The sequence below is a fragment of the Vipera berus genome (assembly GCF_964194415.1).
Source record: "Vipera berus genome assembly, chromosome: 14".
NCBI lineage: Eukaryota > Metazoa > Chordata > Lepidosauria > Squamata > Viperidae > Vipera > Vipera berus.
The window spans coordinates 12,755,271-12,775,709 of NC_138217.1; the positions used below are offsets into that span (position 1 = coordinate 12,755,271).

General features: G+C 45.0%; 1 protein-coding gene across 2 annotated transcripts in view; it reads right to left on the reverse strand.

Moving 5' to 3' along the window:
* Positions 1-1,142: 1,142 nt before the first annotated feature.
* The window catches only part of ATP2A2 (ATPase sarcoplasmic/endoplasmic reticulum Ca2+ transporting 2), a 34,597-nt gene continuing 15,300 nt past the window's right edge, over positions 1,143-20,439 (reverse strand). The window contains exons 6-21 of one of the 2 annotated variants that reach the window (XM_081339178.1): positions 18,042-18,122; positions 17,469-17,554; positions 15,409-15,873; positions 12,932-13,020; positions 12,355-12,457; positions 11,799-11,930; positions 11,587-11,709; positions 10,831-11,049; positions 9,786-10,121; positions 8,979-9,199; positions 8,176-8,378; positions 7,855-7,940; positions 7,354-7,487; positions 6,931-7,048; positions 6,136-6,256; positions 1,143-2,228 (exon numbers count right to left, since the gene is read on the reverse strand). In XM_081339178.1, the coding sequence (XP_081195304.1) occupies positions 2,215-2,228; positions 6,136-6,256; positions 6,931-7,048; positions 7,354-7,487; positions 7,855-7,940; positions 8,176-8,378; positions 8,979-9,199; positions 9,786-10,121; positions 10,831-11,049; positions 11,587-11,709; positions 11,799-11,930; positions 12,355-12,457; positions 12,932-13,020; positions 15,409-15,873; positions 17,469-17,554; positions 18,042-18,122 (2,531 nt within the window). In that variant the 3' untranslated portion in view covers positions 1,143-2,214. Of the gene's footprint in view, positions 2,229-4,262; positions 6,257-6,930; positions 7,049-7,353; positions 7,488-7,854; positions 7,941-8,175; positions 8,379-8,978; positions 9,200-9,785; positions 10,122-10,830; positions 11,050-11,586; positions 11,710-11,798; positions 11,931-12,354; positions 12,458-12,931; positions 13,021-15,408; positions 15,874-17,468; positions 17,555-18,041; positions 18,123-20,439 lie in introns of those variants that run through there. The other variant, XM_081339177.1, reaches the window with a different exon arrangement.

Sequence of the window (20,439 nt, forward strand, 5' to 3'; positions counted from 1 at the left end):
TTGTCTCTTGAAAAAGCACCTTTTGGGACAACCATGACCTTGGATGACTGAGAAGCTCCATAGGTGTGGGTTCCAACTTGCAGAATTCCTGAGTTTGGCTTTTCTTAAGCAAAGTTTGGGAAGCAAAAATTGGAATGAGAAAAAAAAATGTCCACAGAAAATAAATTAGGCAACAAGTGGGCTGCCTAATTTGACAGGGTTCCCATTTGGTAAAAATGGGCTACCAATTTATTTCTTGATTTCTCTATAATCCATAGGTTTCCTTCTAGTATAACCAACTTGAATGTCGTTCAGTAACGTAGGTCAGACGGAACCACAGCTTGCAATGAATTTTCCTGTTCTAAAATAACCCTCCAAGTTGAAGTATATTTGCAAGTATAAACAAGGCTCAACTGATTAAATGTTTATTGTTGGCCTTAGCTCAACTAGAGTAACAGCAACACAGCCATCTCTAAAGCTTGGACTGCAAGCTGGAAACCGAAGCTCAAATCTTTTTATAGGAATTGCTTAAAATAACACTTTATTCCCAGCCTAGAAGCCCCTAATGCTTTCTGCCAAGGATTACCAGTAAAAATCCCAATATAATTAGTTATGCTTGCCATAGCTTCTTCTCCTAAAAGCAGATGCCATGTAGAAAAATTTCTCCTAATTCATTAATGCCTCAACTGGAAGCAATAAAATATGAATTCCAATTGCAAGAGTATAAAAGAATGCTCAAAAAACCCCTCCCAGCATTTTCTTTTGCAGACGAGTGAAGGACTTGTTTGCTATTACCATTTTTTATTTTCCTATCAGAATAACTGTTGCATTGCTAATTTGGTTTCTAAATGCTCTTCAAGAGCAGATGCAATTTCCTGGCAGCCAATCCCAAGTTCAAAAGATTCACTTCTTTGAGCTCCAGCCATCACCTTTTTAAAAACTAAATTGCAATGTCTGTAATGGGCTGGCTGGTGAAAAGGTCCACCATTTGAGGCTGGAAGAAAAGTGAGTTGTCCCACAAAAAGCTACTTACAGGAACGATATTAAACCACCTAAGAGCTCCGATTACTGGAAACTAAACATTCCACGTTTCTTTGGATTCTGATGCTCTCTGGCTAAGTTGCAAAGGAAGGAGCATCAACTCCAGACCTTGAAAATACATCAAAGGCAAAGGGTGTTACTGTAGAATAAGTTTTTATTTTACCCGAAACCAGGATGCTAGTGATGCCCCATCAGACGTTATTTACAACTTCTAAAAAAAAAGTCACACATGCTATCTTAGAAATGGATCCGAAGGGCTCCCAAAGTGGGGAGCCACGCAAAACCTCAGCCACGTTTCACCTGTGGAATTCTGTCGAGGTAGGATCCAGTCGACGTGATCTCCCGAGGGCCACCATTTGTGTTTGAAATCCATCCGAGAGAAATCAAGGAAGGAAAACAGGGTCACCTGCTGCTTGCTGGCGCTGGAAAGCCCTCGAGGTTCACAATGAAATGTTCAGATAAAATGCATCACGACTCGTGTATTGCACTGAACGTGGGTCTACAACTTTAGATTTAAATAAGTTACATGACTATGGTGCAAAGGAAGTCTGTTTGCACACTCCAGGATTTTTTTTTTCTTTTTCTTTAAAAAAAAAGCTGAAGTTATGGAATTTGAAGATTTAAGAGTTTTCTTAAAACATTTCAGGAAAGGTACCATCCATCAATGATCTGTATAAATAGAATTGCATATTGTACAGAGCTGTTTAACCTGTTAACTTTTTAAAGATACAATAGAGAATCATCGGCTACGTACAACTGAAAAGCATGCATTGACAGTCTAATACTGTACATTTTATAAAGGATAATAACATTTTACACAATGAAATATGGAAAAGGGAAAAAACTTGGCCGGACACCACTCTAATTCCTTGCTCAGCAGTTTAGGGAGCCTTGTCTTCATGCATTCCCAGAACATCTTTTGCAGAGGTCTGTTTTATCAGTTAAAAACTATAGTGCACATTTTGGTAGATCTGTATATAAACTTTAGTTGTAAGAGCACCACACACTTCCTTCACAGAACACAAGTTTGCAGTTCAATTTTTTTTCCTCCTTCACTTTCGGGAAGGCTTTTTAAAGGTTTTTTTTTCCCATGTACAAGACTCATGCAGATGTTTTCAGCAGATGCGTTGCTAAAGACACATGCAAGAAAATTAATCTTACAATTCTGCAACAATTGGTTTAGGACTAAATGATTTACTCCAGCATCACTGCAAAGGAAAAAGAGAGAAAAAGAGAAAGAGAAAGAGAAAAAGAAAACATTAGTGATAAAAGACAGATCAAGAAAGTATAATCAAAGCAAAAGATTGCTTTTTCTTTTTAAGACTTAGTGGCGATAGACAATTGATCATAGCCTCCCACAATGCAACAGGGGAATACAGGTTAGTGCAAAAAGAACTAAGAATTAAAAAAAGCTAAGAGGACATTTAGAATTAGCAGGTTTCCATACACCCAAAAGCTGCTAGCTGGTTAGTGGATCAGACAGGAATACAGCCAATTGTGGAGTTGAGAAAACTCTTCACAATTGTTATCTTCTCTTTGAGACCGCAGCAGCACAAGCAGGGGGCTTGTAACCCCTCTCCTTCGGGAAGGGTTGAATCCCAAAGATCTGGAGTCAACTGAATCTAATCCATCCATCCATATTCACTACTTAAAAGTAAGCCACGTTAAGGACTTTGAAAGCGCAGACAACTTTAAAACAGCATTGCTACTATTGCCTAGCACTGTATGACTGTTTTCTTCCAGAAAAACTACATCCACCCTTGGCATGTAGGTCACTCGTATTTCCAGATTCCTAGGACTCAATTTGCCCATCCTAACAAACAGCCTTTCAACGCAACTTTGTCTTAAACCATTTTGATTTTTTCACGTCAAGACTTTCCCAGCCATCATGCTATGCAGAAATGACTAGCTTGTTTAAGCTTTCTTCTGTTTTATTTTTTTTAAAAAAATCTATTAATTTCAGAGGCATTTGTTCAAATGAAAAGCAACTTTTAAGTTACAGGAGGTTAGGAATCTGACAAGTTTTGCCTTAGCCTCCCTCTTCACTCCTTGGAACAAATTTCTTAGCAAACATAATTTCAGATATCGGATCTATTTCTTTTTTTCTGAAATCTTTTGATCAGATTTACTCTGCAGTGCCCGTTTGATTCATTCCCTCTGAATAAAACATTTCCAATCTTCCTTGTGTTGTAGGCTAAGGGGTGTGCCAGAAAGTACCCAGTTCTTGGGGGGGGGAGTTGTTTTGTCTTTTTGCCGATGGGTAAATTTGCTTCTAAGCCATGAGGAGAGATTAGGGAACCAATGGTTAAGCAGTGCAAGATGTACAACAAGACAGGTGTGAGGACACAAGACCATTTGCATTGTTTTTGCATGCTTTGTCTCTCCTGCTTTCTCCTTGCATGCAGCTAAGTCTTTTATTGGGGGTGACCTATGTTATTTTATGATCACAGAGACAGGGTCCCTGAAGAAAAAAAAGGAAAAGTTCAAAATTGAGCAGCTTGAAATTTGCACACAAAGCCATTTAGAAACGGCAACAAGCCCTGTTCTGCTGATTTAAGATGACAGCTGTATTGTGTAAATAAAAGAAAAGGGAGACCAGGGCAGTTCAGCTCTTGTTTTAAAAATAGATCATCCTTAGAATCACTCGTGGCCCAAGGCATGTGAAGAGGGAGCAAGGGCGCTGGGTTGGGTGGCATTGGCAAAATCGAGCCTAACCTGGGAATGAAGAATGACTGCCATCTAACTCACATTCTTGGATGTGCAAATGGAAAAAAATAGCAGACTTTAAGCGAGGGGCTTGAGGATCCCAACTATGCAAAGCCTAGGAAGCAGCTATGCTTCAAGAGACAAGAGGGTTCAGGCACCACATCACTACCCTGGGATTGCTGCAGCAGGCTCTCCTGCCATGGAGACCTGAAGCAATGCCCCCCCCCTCCCCCCCGTGCCATTGGGCAAACGGCAGAGGGATCAACTGGCACCTCGACCTCACAGCCAAGTTAATCCTCCAGGATCAGCTCCTGCAAGGCCAGAGTCTCTAGCTGTTCGGGACTCCGAATATTTTGAGAAGCCGAGAAGGGAAAGCAGTCCCACCTGCCAGTTCCGAAAGGGGCCCAGGATTTTGGGAATAAAGGCAACTGATTTGAGCCTCTCGAGATTTAAATCAGCAGAAAGGCAGGGAACGTAAAAAGGAGTTTGGGCTACGCTAAGGCAGAAAATGTAGGCTAGAGAAATTGCAACGGGGAGAACATGAGCGTTTATTTATTGAGTTCTCTGGAAGGGCGTACAGCACAGTCGGGCCTCTCATGTTATCCGCTTTCAGTTACAGACATAGCACACACCACCATCGGAATGGCAGAGATACTCACTTCAGCCGATGAAATGTTGGAAGGCATTGGAGAAAAACACCACACAGTTAGACTGTTAATGAACTTACGTATCAATACAGGACTGAGTTTGGAGAGGCAATAAACAGACATCATGCACAGAGATTGATCACAAGAGAACGATGGTGGTTAGTGCCACGGGTGGGGGAATAAAAAGAGTTCTCTACAATATGTTCATTGCGTTACATGATATTTACAGATTTTACAGCACGCACACACACACACAAAAGGTTACTTATTTGCTGCAGCCCAAGATGCGGCCAGCAGATGGTACCTCGACAAGGTGGCACGCAGAATTAGAGGCCTAACCGAAAAGAAACATCCCCAGAGAAAAATCCAGCTCTTTAAAATAAAATTTTAAAAAAACAACAACCCCGAGTGGTTTATTTCCAGGCTTGGTTGTAAATGTCCCAATCAAACAGTAATGTAACAGGGGAGGGGAGGGGAAAAAAAAAAGACCTGATGCAAGAATTAAAATGGAATTTAAGAGTCTCTTAGGTTAGAAATGAAATGCAAAACAACAAAATGGTCTTGATTTTAAAAAAATTTATTCTCGCTCTCTCTCTTTTTTTTGGAGCTGTTTGCTTAAAGTCCATCCAGATCCCCCTTTCTTCTGTTCCTCTCCCATCCCTTCCCAAAATGGGCAATGCTGATGAAACAATGTTGTTACAGTAAAAATACATATTTAAATAAATAGTTTTGTTTCTGCTTTTTGTTTTTGATTTTTTAAAAAAAACAAAACAAAACAAAAACCTCTACATATGTCGGGGATAGAAACAAACGAACAAAAAAAAAATCAAAACCCCACCACCTAATTTTAGCGGAATGCCTCTCAAAATGGCGCTTTCTGCACCGGCAAGATCAGCAAGGTACCTCTTAAGAAGGACAGAAGCGTAAACAAGATGCGTCTGGAATCGAAAGGATAACCATGTGACAAATGAAACGAAACAAACAAACAAAGAGGAATAAAGGAAGGAAGGGAAAAAGAATTGAGGTAGCGGTCTGGTCTGTCCAGTGCAGAAAACGTCCAACTGAATGACAAATTAGGATTAGATGCTCAACCATGCAGCAGACATGAAGAATTTGCATGCTTCTGGTTTAAGGGAGAATAACATCCCCACAACACTCATTCCCTAAAATCTGCTACCCATCAAGGTTTTTCTCAAAATATTATCCCTGCCTCCCCCCAGCGCTGTTGTTTTAGAAGGATGAGTTAACAATGAAACAGAACACTGTACATGCGTCTCCTCTACAAAAAATATTTGCATAAAATAGTGTTTAATTTCTCTGTACATGTCGATGGACACCCTAGTTTGTGTATAAAAGTGGAGAGGGGGAGAAGAGGGGTCCTCTCCCCCACCCACAGGGGTGAGGGGAAAGAAAAAGGAAAAAAGAAAAAAAGAGGAAAAACCCAGAGTCTAGAATATGGAAACCTCAGTCACCGGCAAACATGTTCATGTGAAAATTCAGCAGAATAAGACAAATTGCTTGGAACAATTAAAAAAATCAATTTTTGTGTTTTGGTTTGTTTTTTTAAGTTAAACATTTCTCTGACTGCCAAGCTGCCACTACAGGACTTCAGGTCAAGAAAACAACATGTCACTAAAGTTAGTGTCTGTGCTATAAAGCCAAATCACCAACGGCAAGGTCAGCAGCACAAACGGCCAGGAGATCCCCTCGGTACATGCAGACAAAGGACGTGGTTTGGTGGCAGGTGGCATACTATCTTTACCCGGCTCTAGGTAAGTACGCGCCACAAACTTAAGAGTCTCGTCTAGCAGGATCACCGGCAAGGACAACTTAAGCACCATCAGCCACTGGGTCACGTTCAGCGGGGTGATCTGGAAAATCAGCTGGGGAAAGAGAAGGCAAGGGTCAGGAGCCGGATCTTTAAGAATGTGTGGCCTTCAACTTCCAGAGTTCGTTAGGTCAACATTTGTCTCTCAATCTTGGCAACTTTAAAAAGGACGGGCACCAAGTCCCAGAATTCACCAGGTTAACTGTCCTCAATCTTGGCAACTTTTGGGTGGATGGATTTCAACTCCCATCCTGTGATGGTTGGGGAATGCTGGGAATTGAAGTCCATCCATCTTAAAAGTTGCTGAAGTTGAGAAACATGCCCTAGCCCAGGGGTAGGCAAACTCGGCTCTTTTATGACTCATGGACTTCAACTCCCAGAATTCCTGAGTCAGCATAGCTAGTTGAAATCATGGAGTTGAAGTCCATGAGTCATAAAAGAGCCGAGGTTGCCAACCCCTGCCCTGCCAGAATCAGAGGAAGACAGAATGGGTCCCTGCTTTTCCTTCACCCTTGAATGGGATGCAGGCCTTCAGTCTTTGGAGCAGTAGACTAAAGCTGGCTTGTACGGTGCCACATGAGCAGGTAATGTGCTCGTTAGGAGACACGGTTTGCTTTAGTTTCTGCAGAGAGCAACTGGGAAAGAAGGCTAACTCTCTCCGTGATTTAGCAAGCCGGGCTTCCCATACTGCCCACCCCCCACCCCCAAGTGTGAGTTGCAGGGACTTACTGGCAATGGCTCTACATAAAGGATGAGGAAGTGAAGAGACATGGACAAGCAAATGGATCCTAGGAGCCAGACGTTCTCCCATGGAGGCATCCTTAGCAAGGACTGGTTCTCCGAAAGGCTGAAAAAAAGAAAAGAAAAGATGGACTGCAGAGCTCGTGGGAATGGAGCTGCAGGGATTCCAGCTCAATCCCTCTGGAGGGCTCATTAAGGGGAAGGGGAAGAAGACAGCTTGAATTATTGCGACTTTCCAAAGGAGCTGCTTGCTGCTTTCTTCAATCCCTATCCCACCCTCTCTGGCCTCAGTGTGGGTGAATAAGTACATTCTGGCCTCAACATCAGAGGAGATGGAAGAAGGAAGAGGGGGATGGAAGGAGAAGGAAAGGGAGGAAGAAGAGATCTCTTCCTCATTTCAGACATCCTAACCTGTTGAGGGCGTTGCACATCTCGATTGTGACCAAGACAGAGAGGGCCATGGTCATAGGATAGGGAGACTCAAACACCACACAGTTGACCCCTTCAAACTCTGGATTGTCCTCTTTGCACTGCAGGAAATGACTCTGAAAAACAGCAGAAGGCAATATTAATCTCAACAAAAAACAAACAAACACAAACAAACACTGGGCTAATTTGCTCTTTTCTCTATCTCAAATTCATCAAAGCACCCTCAATGGCACAACACCGCTAAGACCAATGCTTTCTTTGTTTTTTTTAAAAAACACACCAGAGTTTCTAATCAGATTATTATTGTGAAGCAGGGACTCCTTGGATGAATAAGAGGATTTTCTGCGATACTTGCAGATAAGTTTTTAATACGATTTTGGAGGCCCTCTTCCTGTGACATGCCAGGTAGGCAGACTGCAAACCCCCCCGCCCGCTAAGCTTTGTTTTGAAGACAAGTTTCCAAAAATATCAAGACAGAAATACCAGCTGGTAGTAGGTAATTCTCGGGCCCCCGTCAGCAGCTATGAACCACCAAGCTGCAGCGCCCACAGTGGCAGCTCCGACGTAACCTTGAAGAGAAGAAAAAGCACGTTAGGTCTCGTGCCACTAGGTTAACAGCCAGCCCAGCAACGGACAGAGGCTTCTCGGGTTTCCCCCTGCTTTTGTTCTGCACGCTTAGGTCCTAATTTGGAAACTGAAGTCCGCCCAACTTCAAGTGGCCAAGACTGAAAAAAATGCCGAATTAAGGGGAAAGGGAACAGCTGGGCTCTCTCTAGTTGCCTGGCACTCGAGCAAAACACTCACATCCAATCGCCAAGTAGCGGAAAAAGAGCCATCCTGAGATTAGGGGCTCTTTGGGGTTACGAGGTGGCTTGCTCATGATATCCAGATCGGGCGGGTTGAAGCCCAGGGCAGTGGCAGGAAGTCCGTCGGTCACAAGGTTCACCCATAAGAGCTGGACAGGGATTAGAGCTTCTGGGAAGCCCAGAGCAGCGGTCAGGAAGATGCTACCGGAGGAGGAGGAGGAAGAGGAGGAGAAAGAAGAGAGGTTAAGCCATCTTAATGCCAATGAGTGTCTTAAGCTACGATGCTGAGAATTCAAACCGCAAGGATCAGCAGCTTCCCGCTCTCAGAAGTGAGCAAGCGGTCAGCGGGAAGGAATGCTTGGACTCTGCCTGAGGTGGTGAAGTGTCCCCAACAGAGAGAGATCTCTGGGTTCCCTTCTTTCATTTCTAGATAAGGCTTGTCCAACCTTGGCAACTGTGGACTTCAACCTCCAGAATTCCCCAGTCAGCCCAGAGCAGCTTTGAAAGAAGATGGGCTGCAAGTAAAATTTTGTAATAAAGTTGCAAGGTTACAAGCCTTAAAATGGTCAAGGTTGGGCACTCTTGTTCTAGATGCTGAAACAGCCCGCCCCCCACTTTAGGCTACCTTGGGATCTAGTTATCCATCTAGATTGGCCTGTTCTCAAGACCCGGAAACAATGCCTCAGTTTGGCCCGTGCCCACCTTCTCTCTTTCCAGAGGGTGTGACAGATACCTGCAACAGCGGCCAGGATGAACTCAGCCCTTGCTCTGCTCCTAGTTGCAAATGCCCAGGTTACTTACCAGACCACTTCTCCAACGTTGGAGGAGATGAGGTAGCGAATAAATTGCTTCATGTTATTATAGATGGCCCGGCCTTCCTCCACAGCGGCTACGATGGTGGAGAAATTGTCGTCTGCCAGCACCATTTCAGAGGCCGTCTTCGCCACGGCCGTGCCGGACCCCATGGCAATTCCAATCTCTGCCTTCTTCAAAGCGGGGGCATCATTTACGCCGTCTCCTGTCTGGGAAAAGTCTTGGGCTGGGTTAGGGTGCACAGCCAGAGGCTTTAGCATTGGGCCTCTGGAACTGGCTGAAGCATATCAGAGTAGATTAATAAGTTCTATTTTTATTCATCCCCTCAAAAAGGAAGCCCTTGACTTACGACCCCAAAATGAGCCCAACATTTCTGTTGCTAAGTAAGATAGTTGTTAAGTGAGTTTTGCCCCAATGTATTACTTTTCTTACAATGGTTAAGCGAATCACTGCAGCTGTTCAGTTACTTAACCCGGCTTCCCCACTGACTGCTTGTCAGAAGGTCACAAAAGGGGATCATGTGACCCCGGGACGCTGCAACCGTCGTAAGTACATGTCAGTTGCCAAGCGTCCAAATGTTTACCACATGACCAAATTCTGCTGCAAAGGTCACAAGTGGGGGGAACTGCTATAAGTCACTTTTTTCAGTGCCATTGCTAACTTCAAACAGCCACTAAATGAATGGTTGTAAGCCGAGGACTGCCTGTACATTCTCTCAAAACCCAACATCCCACCCCACGTTTATCTGTGCATAAAAGGCTGCTGCTGATTTGCACTCGCCACATGCACACTTACCATCGCTGTGATGTCGTCAAAGGACTGGAGAAACTCCACGATTTTGGACTTGTGGGACGGCTCCACGCGGGCAAAGCAGCGGGCGTTCATGCAGGCGTCTCTTTGGGCGGCTGGCGAAAGCTCGTCAAACTCACGACCCGTGAAGGCTTTTGTGGTGACGTCCTCATCTTCGCCGAAAATGCCAATGCGCCGACAGATGGCCACCGCCGTCCCCTTGTTGTCGCCGGTTATCATGATGACACGAATGCCCGCTTGCCGGCACAGCAATATGGATGAGGCCACCTCAATTCGGGGAGGGTCCAGCATTCCCACGCAGCCCACGAAGGTCAGGTGGGTCTGAAATGGGAGCCAGGCCAGATCCGGTTAAGGCAGCAGCTCCCAACCTTTTCTACACCCCGCACCCCTAAAATGCTTCTGATATATTCCCGCCCTCCCCCCTTACAAGTCTGAAATAAAGGCAACGAATTACACATATACACTATATATTTTGAAAACCCAGGTTTTTGCACCCCCTGGAATATCTTCTCACACCCCTGGGTTAAGGTGTCTTGATCTGGAGGAAGCTGCCCACATTTCAACAGCTGGAGACCCCAAAGGGGAGACTGGCAAGGATGGGCAGTTATCCTTATTACTCTGTAATTTTCTGATAACTCATCTGCCATGTCTTTCCTTTCCTTTTCGTTCTTCCTTCCTTCCTTCCCTCTCCTTCCTACTCTTTCCTTCACTCACTCCCTTTTCATTCTTCCTTCCTTCCCTTCCCTTTCCCCATCAATCCTTCCGTCTTCCTCATGCTTTAGAGAAGCTGGTCATTCCTGTTTGTCAGAAAGCAGTGGCTCTCCCAACCAAAGGCGAGAGAGAGATTTAACCCCGGTCTTTCAGGTCCAGGGCACAGCATGATCTGGGCAAGCTAGTGACAAAACACAAGAGCTTCATATGCAGGAGGCTGAAATCGCCCCCATGAGCTCCGTCCAGCCAATCTGGGACTCCCACCCAGCAGGTGAAATCAACTCCAATAATGAAAACATCAACCCGACATTAAGCCAACCTCGTAGGTGACGAAGCTTGCAGAATCTTCCAGTTTCATGTCTTCCTTTCTTGGAGGGTTGTCGTGGGTGGCCAGGGCCAGGCAACGCAGTGTATCCTTCCCAGTGCCCCACTCACGGATGACGGTCATGATCTTCTGCTTAATGCCCGGGGTTAAGGGCACTTTCATGTTTCCTGCTCGGAAGTGGGTGCACCTGTCAATCACCCCTTCTGGAGCCCCCTATAGGGAAGCAAAAGGGCCACCAGTTCAGCCTGCAAACTCTTTTACCATTTCATCCAAGAACCACCAGGGAGCTGCTTCACGAAGAGGAAGGTGTCACTTAAACTCAGTGTCATGTTTTGGTGTACAGCTAGTCCTCAATGTGCAACCATAATGGAGCCCACAATTTCCTCTGCTAAGCGAGACAAGTGGTTAAAGTGAATTCCGCCCTGTTTTATGACCTTCCTTGCCACGGTTCTTAAGTCGATCACTGCAGTTGTTAAGTAACGGTTACACGGTTGTTAAGTGAACCTGGCTTACCCCATTGACTTTGCTCATGACCCAGGGACACAGCAACTGTCATAAATAGAGGCCGGTAGCCAAGTGTCCAAATTTTGACCCGTGACCATGGGGATGTTGCAATGGTCGTAAGAGTGAAAAAAAGTCGCAAGTCACTTTTTCCAGTGCTACTGTGACTCTGAACGGTCACGAAATGAATGGCTGCTAAGTTGAGGACTCCCTGCGATCTGGCTGATCTCTTCCACCCAGGGTACTTGCCTTGACAAACATCTTGGTCATGGCCGTCCGGCTGGGCTTGTTTGGAGTGCAGTAAACGGACATCGATTTCCTATCCCGGGAGAATTCTAGAGTGAACTCTTTCCTCATCAGCTGCTTAATCACCTGCGTGGAGGAGGCAGAACCGGGTTGTAACCAGCGTGCACGAAAACACCAGCATGGCACCCCAGGCCCAGCCTTTTAGAAGTACTGACCGAATTGCAAGCGTTGGCCCGCTCGATCTTGGACAGTCCTTTCAGATCCGTGTCAAACACGTTCATCTTCTCCACCAGACAAGTCAGGGCCGTCTCTGTGGCTTCCCCAACCTTCTCATAAACTCCCTTCACCTTTAATAAAAGAGCCCTTGTTAGCACGAAGGGGCCGAGTGATTCACAACCACCTACGGGCTTGCTCGACTCAGAGACGGAATGACGGGGAACAAAGCAGGCTGACACAAAGCGGCCTCTGATGTAACTTCAGCCAATTAAAATCAGGATAAGATCTCCGCTTGCAAGGGTTTATTCGGCCGCTCAACTTTTTATATCGTTTCAGCAGTTCTCACTGGCTTACGAGCTCAATAAAAATATCACTAATGTCCATTAAAGAAGGAGATACGATCAACATGAAACACGGAGACCAAAACAGGGGCATCAAAAGCCCAAGTTATATTAATTTTGCTAGCTGTGGGTACGCAGGCTTGCTCAAACTGTCCAGTTTAGCAGACCGCAAAAAAGAGTTTTGTTTGGACAATTCTCTCAAAAGGCTACTTACTTCATTGAAATCCAGAGACGAATCATTGCAGAGGGCGCAGATTGTAGCCAATTCAATAAGGCCATCGTACATACAGCATCTGACAGGTTTATCGTCTTTGTAACTGGTTTGGGGATGTGGGAGGAATCAGGGGAAAAAATGCCATCAAAAGGACTGTTAGCTGAGAAGATTCCGCTACATAAGATTTTAGCAATAAATCAATTTAATTGAATGTTCATGTGCGGGCTTGACATTTCTAGAGCAAAAAGCTAACTCTGAGAGACCCTTCTGGATTATATTTTCCAAAAAAATAAAAAGGGTACAGTAGAGAATTATCATATTCTCCCTACACAAGAGACAGAAAGCAAGTATTAATAATATGTCTCAAATCACGCGCAGGTTTCCTGATTCCCAAAGGAAAACTATTACAAACAATTACCTTTCCATTTACAGACTGAGAGGGTTTAAATCTACATGTCAAGACCAATTCCCCTTTTATAGCATCTATTTGCCTTTCGGGCCCTATAATTCTAGCCTTAGCCGCAGCGCATACAAAGAGATCGGTAAGCTGGCAGATAGGAAGGATGAAAGTTCTCACATCTCTCCAACCGGAGCATACGTTGAGCCAGACACGGTGAATTCATTCAGACTGCAGCTATCCCCTTCCACACGGTCCACAATAAAGATCTGTCGGAGAGACAAGGGTGTGATTGACGCTCAACTAGCTGAGGCCACCTAGAACATTTTCACATTAAAGACCGCTGGGCACGCAAAGTCTGACTGGGCTGCCTGGTCTTAAGGAACTAATGGCGTTTTGCTTTAAAGTAAGAGCAAGCTGTACTTTTGAGAATATAGGTCACATATATGCTCCTCCAGTTGTTCCTTGAAATTACACCTCGCTCCGTTTCCTTCCTTCTCATCTGACTAGAACAATACACAAAGCCTTCTTCTCAAGCGGTTGAGAATGGCTCCTACCATTCAAAATGAGGGGCCCACACCAACAATCAGAAGGTGCCAGACCTGGCCCAACCTGGTCCCTTAGGAGAGAAACACTCTCGACTCGATCTGTAGTGAAAAGGTTGCTCTTACTAAAGCCAGAACTAAGGGTCTGAGTGAGAAAATTGCCCTAGTTAACTTTCCCTCCCCTGGCCCACCCCCGTTATCACCTCCCAGTCCAGTCACATTCAGAGAAGGTGTTTTGGTAACTGTCCCCGCTGTGGTTAGATGGATGGGCTAGATCAGGGGTCAGCAACCTGAAACAGTGAAAGAGCCACTTGGAACCGGTTCCCTCACAAAAGGAAAAACTGGGAGCCGCAAAAAATGTGTGTGCATGTGCGTACATGCGCGCATGCGCAGAACAGGGTTTGACTGAAGAGTGGAGCCAAGGCAAGATATGCACCTACCCTGCATATTTGAATTGATTGGTAGAAATTTTTTAGTCCCACTTTTTTTTTTGGACTGCACATGGCAGAGGACTGAGAGCCGCAGGAGATGGCTGAAAGAGCCGCATTCCCAGGACCACGGGCTTGAGATGTCTCTTGATTTCCCAAGTCTTCTGCTCAAATTCCCCGTCTGTCTCCTATCTCCCCCTAGCTTCCTCCCCCCCTAACGTATGGCAGACGGACATCTAGCGAAGTTGAGCAAAGGTTGGCAGCTCTGACAGAAGGATGCTTCAGCTCAATTTACAGAAACCAGCTAGAAAGGCAACCTCTCCCAGTGATGCAAACATCCTGGATAAAAAGCATCCAAATATGTCATTTTCCCCCCCCTTCCACAAGTCTAGGGCATCCAAACTGTAGAAAAAGAAGATAATAGTGGTCTTAAATTTACGTTCCCTCCCCCCAAGTCCTCTCACCAAGCAATGTCCAACTTGGATTCGGGCTGCTTTGCTGTTACTACCGACATTCAGCTACCGTGTAAGTCTCAAGAATTTAAATTGCATCCCCTTGGACTAGCTACAGTTTGGCATCGGACCCCCTGATGGAGAAAAATCCGTTCCCAGCATCATTAAGCTTGCTGAAGAGGTATTTTCACATACGTAAATCTAGCTTTTACACACTCGGCCATTCCTCACCAGCCCCACAATCTCCAGGAAATGTTTTTTTCTGCATTGCCTGATGGATCTGACACTATAGGATAAGAGGGCTTTTTGTTTTGTTTTTTTAAAGGCAAAGCGAAGGTTTTCTGCCCTGCCAAAGAAGCTTTCCGGAAGAAGAAAGCTTCACGAGCTGCTTTGTGGTGGAGCCGTTCCGCTGTTTGGCCTCTACCCCGTGAAAGACAGACGGTTATGCAAGATCCCTGCAAAGCGCCTCCTTTAGAATACAGATGAGCCGCGTCTTTGTGCGCTACGCTTCAACAGCCAAATGTGGGACAGGGAGAGGAAGCGACGCACATAGGTAAGCAGCCCATCAGAACAGAGAAGGAAAATTCACTTCAGCTGCGGAAAAGACCCAGAAAAATCTATTGACGTCTTTATCGCTGTTGACTCATTGGATGTTCTCGCCTAGTCATCTCAACATCCTGCTCTGAGGACAGCTGGAGGGGATCCCTTCCAAGAGAAGAATTCCTTGCAACTAAAAAGTACAATTTCCATCCCTCCAGACAGTCTTGAAAGAAGGCAATTTAATCAGTATTTCACGGTTGCTCTGATCATCTTCCTTGGAGAATTGCCTGGGACAAGAATAAACCTCCCACCCTTAGGTTTTATAAACTAAGACCTGATTATTATTTTTCCCCCCAGCCTCCTTTTATATCTTCCCAAAGTGAGCAGAACTGGCTGAGTTCATAGGAAGAAGGGCACATATTAAAAGACTTTAGCTTCTTGGGGTGGCTCAAAAAAAATAAATTGTTAGGAGTCGATACAGTCTCTGGTTTAAATTAAGGCTTGTATCTTGGCTTATTGAAGGACCTCAAAATAAAGGCAGCTTCTCTAAAACGGTTTTGCAAGAGTAGTTGATCAAAATCAAATCCTGGAGACCAATTTTAGGACCAGAGAGACCGAGGCGTGCGCACACACAGTTTCCTCCCAATTTTACTGGTCTCCTTTCCTAACCCACAGAAACCGAATCAGCTTACCCGGCAAACCGACATCTGGTTGGTGGTTAGAGTGCCTGTCTTGTCGGAACAGATCACTGAGGTGCAGCCCAGGGTTTCCACGGAGGGAAGGCTCCGGACGATGGCATTCTTCTTGGCCATGCGACGAGTGCCCAGGGCCAGGCAGGTGGTAATGACAGCAGGCAAGCCCTCTGGAATGGCAGCCACTGCAAGGGCCACGGCAATTTTGAAGTAGTAGATGGCGCCTCGGATCCAGGAGCCGCCGTGGACGGGGTCGTTGAAATGGCCGATGTTGATGATCCAGACGGCGATGCAGATCAGCGAGATGACCTTGGACAACTGCTCCCCAAACTCGTCCAGCTTCTGCTGCAAGGGGGTCCTCTCTTGCTCAGTGGCCACCATTTCGTCACGGATTTTCCCGATTTCCGTGTTGACCCCAGTGGCCACCACGACCCCCATGGCCTTGCCCGCAGAAATGTTCGTACCCTGGATGGGAAAAACCATTGAATTCGGGCAAAAAAATTACTATTTAAAAAAAAACTAAAAAAAAAACTCCAAAGTTCATTATTTCATGTATTATTTCAGTAGAGTCTTAGTGCAAGAATCTCATTTCAGCTGATCTGATTCAGCACTCTAACTTAAGGCTACAGTCCTCAATGTTTTTACATGTGATTTTCTTCTTCAAACCGCGAACAGACTTTTAGGTACGTAATTGTCATCTGATGTGTTTCATTCCTCTTACCAACTAAACATGTTCTCCCAAAACAGGTAGCATGTTTCTGATATTGCATATAATCTCCTCCCTCCAAAAATGGGTTGCTGGGGGGGTTTTTTGGGTCCTCATCGATGCCTCCAGTTTAAAGGCAGGAAATTTTAGGCATACAATAATATTCACATCGACGGTTTTCTCTCTCTTTCCTAACTAGGTTTTAAGATCCAGACCCTTTCCCCATTTATTTATTTATTCTTCAGCACTCCAAAAAAAGATCTGTGTTGAAGATTTACGGAAACAAAGTATTAGCACCAACAGCAGCGTCGATCAGGTATGCAAAGGAAATCAGCACACAAGCATGGGTATCAAGGCTGGCCAAGAGGAGAGCAGCGTAGAAATGGATAGACAGACAGACAGACGAAATCAAGAAGGCAGACCAGGCGTATCCCATCTTTTAGCATGCCTGCTTGATGGGCTCTTCTTGCTTTGCAATTCCATAATGAGATCACTGTGCAAAACACAGCCTGAGTTTATAGGTGTCAGCACTACTCTTTTTTTAAAAAAAAACCACAGCAATGCTATTACACAACGCCCTTTCCATTCAAACCAACCTAACCGGTTTCCATAAACTGGCACGAGCCGGCCAATATTTGGCAAGACGGTGTACATATTGTAAACTTCTGAGAACTCACTCCAAGTTCTCAAGGAACAGCTTCTTCTTAGGTTCATCCGCAGCTGGATGAAGAGGACATAAATTTTAATTGGGGTGACTGCCTCAGAACAGAGGCAGGAGAAAGAAGGTGTGTGTGTGTGGGGGGGGGGAGTTTCTCAGTTGTTTTGCCAGACGGCAGGAACGGCAGGAGGAGCAGCGGCTAATGCCAGGATAATAAATCACATCAATAGCCAGGACTCATTATGAAATTCTTGAGTAATTGATGTGGACGTTCCGGCTTGAATACCAGAAGTCTTTTGTTCTCGGCAACAAACAGAACTCTTTAGAACTCTGCCCAAAAGGAACCCACCGTTAGGGAGGGAAGCCTCGGACATTTTAAGAGATCCCCTTTTTCTTTTTTTCATTTTATGGTTGATAACAACTTGGATCAGCCTGTGCTTATATGCACCTTCGGTTTTTAAGGCTGTTCAAGATGACTATCAAATCAGGTTTTTTTTCAAACGTGGCAACTTTAAGATATGTAGTCCACACATCTTAAAAAGTTGCCAAGTTTTGGAAAACACTGATTTAAACTATCAAGATAGTTGTGATGTTGTCAGGGCACTCTAAACAGAGTAGCTAATTTTGTTTCTAAATGAAGCATGAAGCAAGCACCAAATCATCTACAAAAAACACACGGGCCAGGATTTTACTCACAGAAAAAAGCATGTTTTTCTTGTCTTGGTTTACTGCACGAGGATCAGGCACAGGGTCCGTATGTTTAATAACCGAGACTGATTCACCTAGAAAAAAGGTCAAATGCGTTAGCACAGAAGTGCGAATTCTCTCTGCACTTTGGACACACTGGCTGGAGTGCTTAGGCAAAACAACTTGGAAGCAAAACAACCCCCATTCATTTCTCCCACTCCCCCCCCATTATTCTAATATAATTTATCGGTCGTACAGGTTTCTTTTTTTACAAGCCGTTTTGGCAATTAAAGAATGGAAATAAGCCAGATACAACTATATAACACTCCAGGAGGAAAGTTGACACAACCTGCCTGTTTCCAACTTTGAAAGAAACCAGATAAGAGGCACTTTCTCATTCGGAATTAACTTTTCATGGGGGCGGGGGTGGGGGGGGTGGGGTGGAGGGAGGGAGAGGAAGGAACATGAACTCAGGGCAAAAGAAGACAAGTCATCTTCATCACAACCACCACAATGGGACTTTGCCATCAAGGACAGATGTTTCCCCCGAGAACCGTTGCTTTTCTCTGAGGAACTCCCTACCTGTGAGAATCGACTGGTCAACTCGTAGAGTTGTGGATTTTATGGAAGTAATTCTGATGTCAGCAGGAACTTTGTCCCCAACTGTGGGTTAAAAAGAGAGAGAGAGAGAGAGAGAGAGAGAGAGAGAGAGAGAGAGAGAGAGTGTGTTTAAGTGACCTGTAGGAAATCCAAATATTTTTCCAGATGTGCAATGCGCATCAGAGTAAGAATAATAATAATATTGGGTGTTTATTCAAAAAACACTTCTCTCTTGCTGGTTTATTTTATTTTTTCAGAATGTTATTCCATGCCTTTCTTTACCATTATACCTGTGGAAGTTTCTTTCCTAATGTTATGTTACGTCTCCTACTTCTGCTTTTAATTCAGAGAGAAACGTCATTCTGTAAACCCAGCTGACTATAATCCCGAAGACTATATGTTCACTCTAATACTAGTAGGGAGGTGCTAATGGCTTTATTAGATTCCCGCTGGTGTTAGGCTGAGCCTATGGGAACAGCTTCCCAATCTGGATCAATCTTGGTTCCCTTCTGGCATGCTTAAAACAGAGCTGTATTCAGTGGAAAATAAAACTAAAAAAGAGCAGACAAGCACCCAAGGTTTGATACAGTTCTTTGTTCTTAAGATTGGCGGTGACCAGCATCAGATAGCCAACGTTGTCATCCTTTAGGACAGGGTGTCCAACCTTGGCAACTGGAAGGTGTGGCTGGCTGGGGAATGCTGGGAGTCAACGTCCACAGGTCTGAAACATACCAGGTCTTAAAGGGGTGTCCAACAGGTCTTAAAAGTTGGACACCGCTGCTGTAGGAGTTCCCGAGACCCACGGAACACCCGTACAGAACATTTATGCAAAATTCACTTCCCGGGGCTCAAGGTGGCGCCGCCTCGTAAATGACTGATCCTGTCATAGAGAACAGCCTTGCCACACCAGGTCCCACCAGGTTTCCTGCAGGGAATTCTCAGCTACTTAATTCCTACAGGAACTTCTTATGCAACTGGCAGTAATCAGAGACACAAAGGGAAAACCACAGCGTAGTCATGGTAGATCGGCATGGTTACCATGAAAATGGGATCCTTTACTCATCGGTTGAGATGACACTACTTTGGGTTGGGGCTTAGCCTGGCCTTTGAGAAAGGCAATTGCAGGTAGTCCTTTTAACCACAATGCAGGCATATACATAGAATGAAGGCTATTGCTAAGCACATTTGATTTGTGCTTAGATTGTAAGCCGCCCTGAGTCTTCGGAGAAGGGCGGGATATAAATGGGATTAAAATAAAATAAAATAAATAATAAAATAATTGAGCCCAAAACCTATGTTGCTAAGTGATCATTGCCTCATTTTACCATCTTTCTTGCTACAGTTGTTAAGTTGGCAACGTAATCTAGCTTCCCTTTTGACTTTGCTCGTCAGGTCGCAAAAAGGGATCACGTGACCCCGGGACACTGCGACCGTTGTAAGTACGAGTCAGTTGCCAAGCGTCTGAATTTTGACCACGTGACCGTGGGGATGCTGCCACGGCCGTGTGAAAAATGGCCATAAGTCACTTGTTTCAGTGCCGCCGCAACTTTGTAACAGTCGCTAAGTGAACTGTGGCAAGTTGAGGACTTCCTGTACTAGACAATCTCTCCAGGTAAAAATTATATTTTTGTAACTTTTATAGATATTCTTTGGTGGGAAGGAAAGCTGTGGCCCGTTCTTAAAAATTCCCCTAGACAGCTTTTATTGACTCGGTCTATTTACATTGCCGGCTCACAATATCCCTTTTCTACTGCATTATAGTGAAATTGAAAAGAAAAAGCAAGTGTGTGAGGGGGGGGAAAGCCTTCTGAGCTCCCTCTGCCCTTCAGCACTGAAGAGAAAATAGTACAAGACAAACAATGGCCAAAACCAAAAATGGGCAAACTATTCGAATGTGCTCCTCGCATGGATGTCGCGAGGAAGCTCGTTATCCAACAGCTGCTTTTCGGCTATCACAATTCCGCCCAAGAACAAGTGGAGACTTGGCAGCGGGTGAGAAAAAGCCCGTCCGTCCGTCAGGAAGTGCAAGGCTGCCAAGCGTGACAGCTGAACATCTCGGATGCAGCGCAGAGAGATGAGGTCTGCTGTTCCCAACTGTCGGCTGGGGAATTCTGGGAGTTGAAGTCCACAAGGCCTTAAAGGTGCCAACGAGGTGGGACACCCCCCGGCTTAGCACACCTGGGACCTGGCCCTTAGGAAAGCACACTTAACAGACCATGACTTTGTGCCGTGTGTTAACTGCACCCACAATTTGTATCCTCCTTCAAAAAAAAATTCAGTACCTTGTCCTCGACTTACAATGGTCCATTTTAGTGACCGTTCAAAGTTACAACAGCACTGGGAAAAATAGGCGATTTATAACCGTTTTTCTCACTTGTGA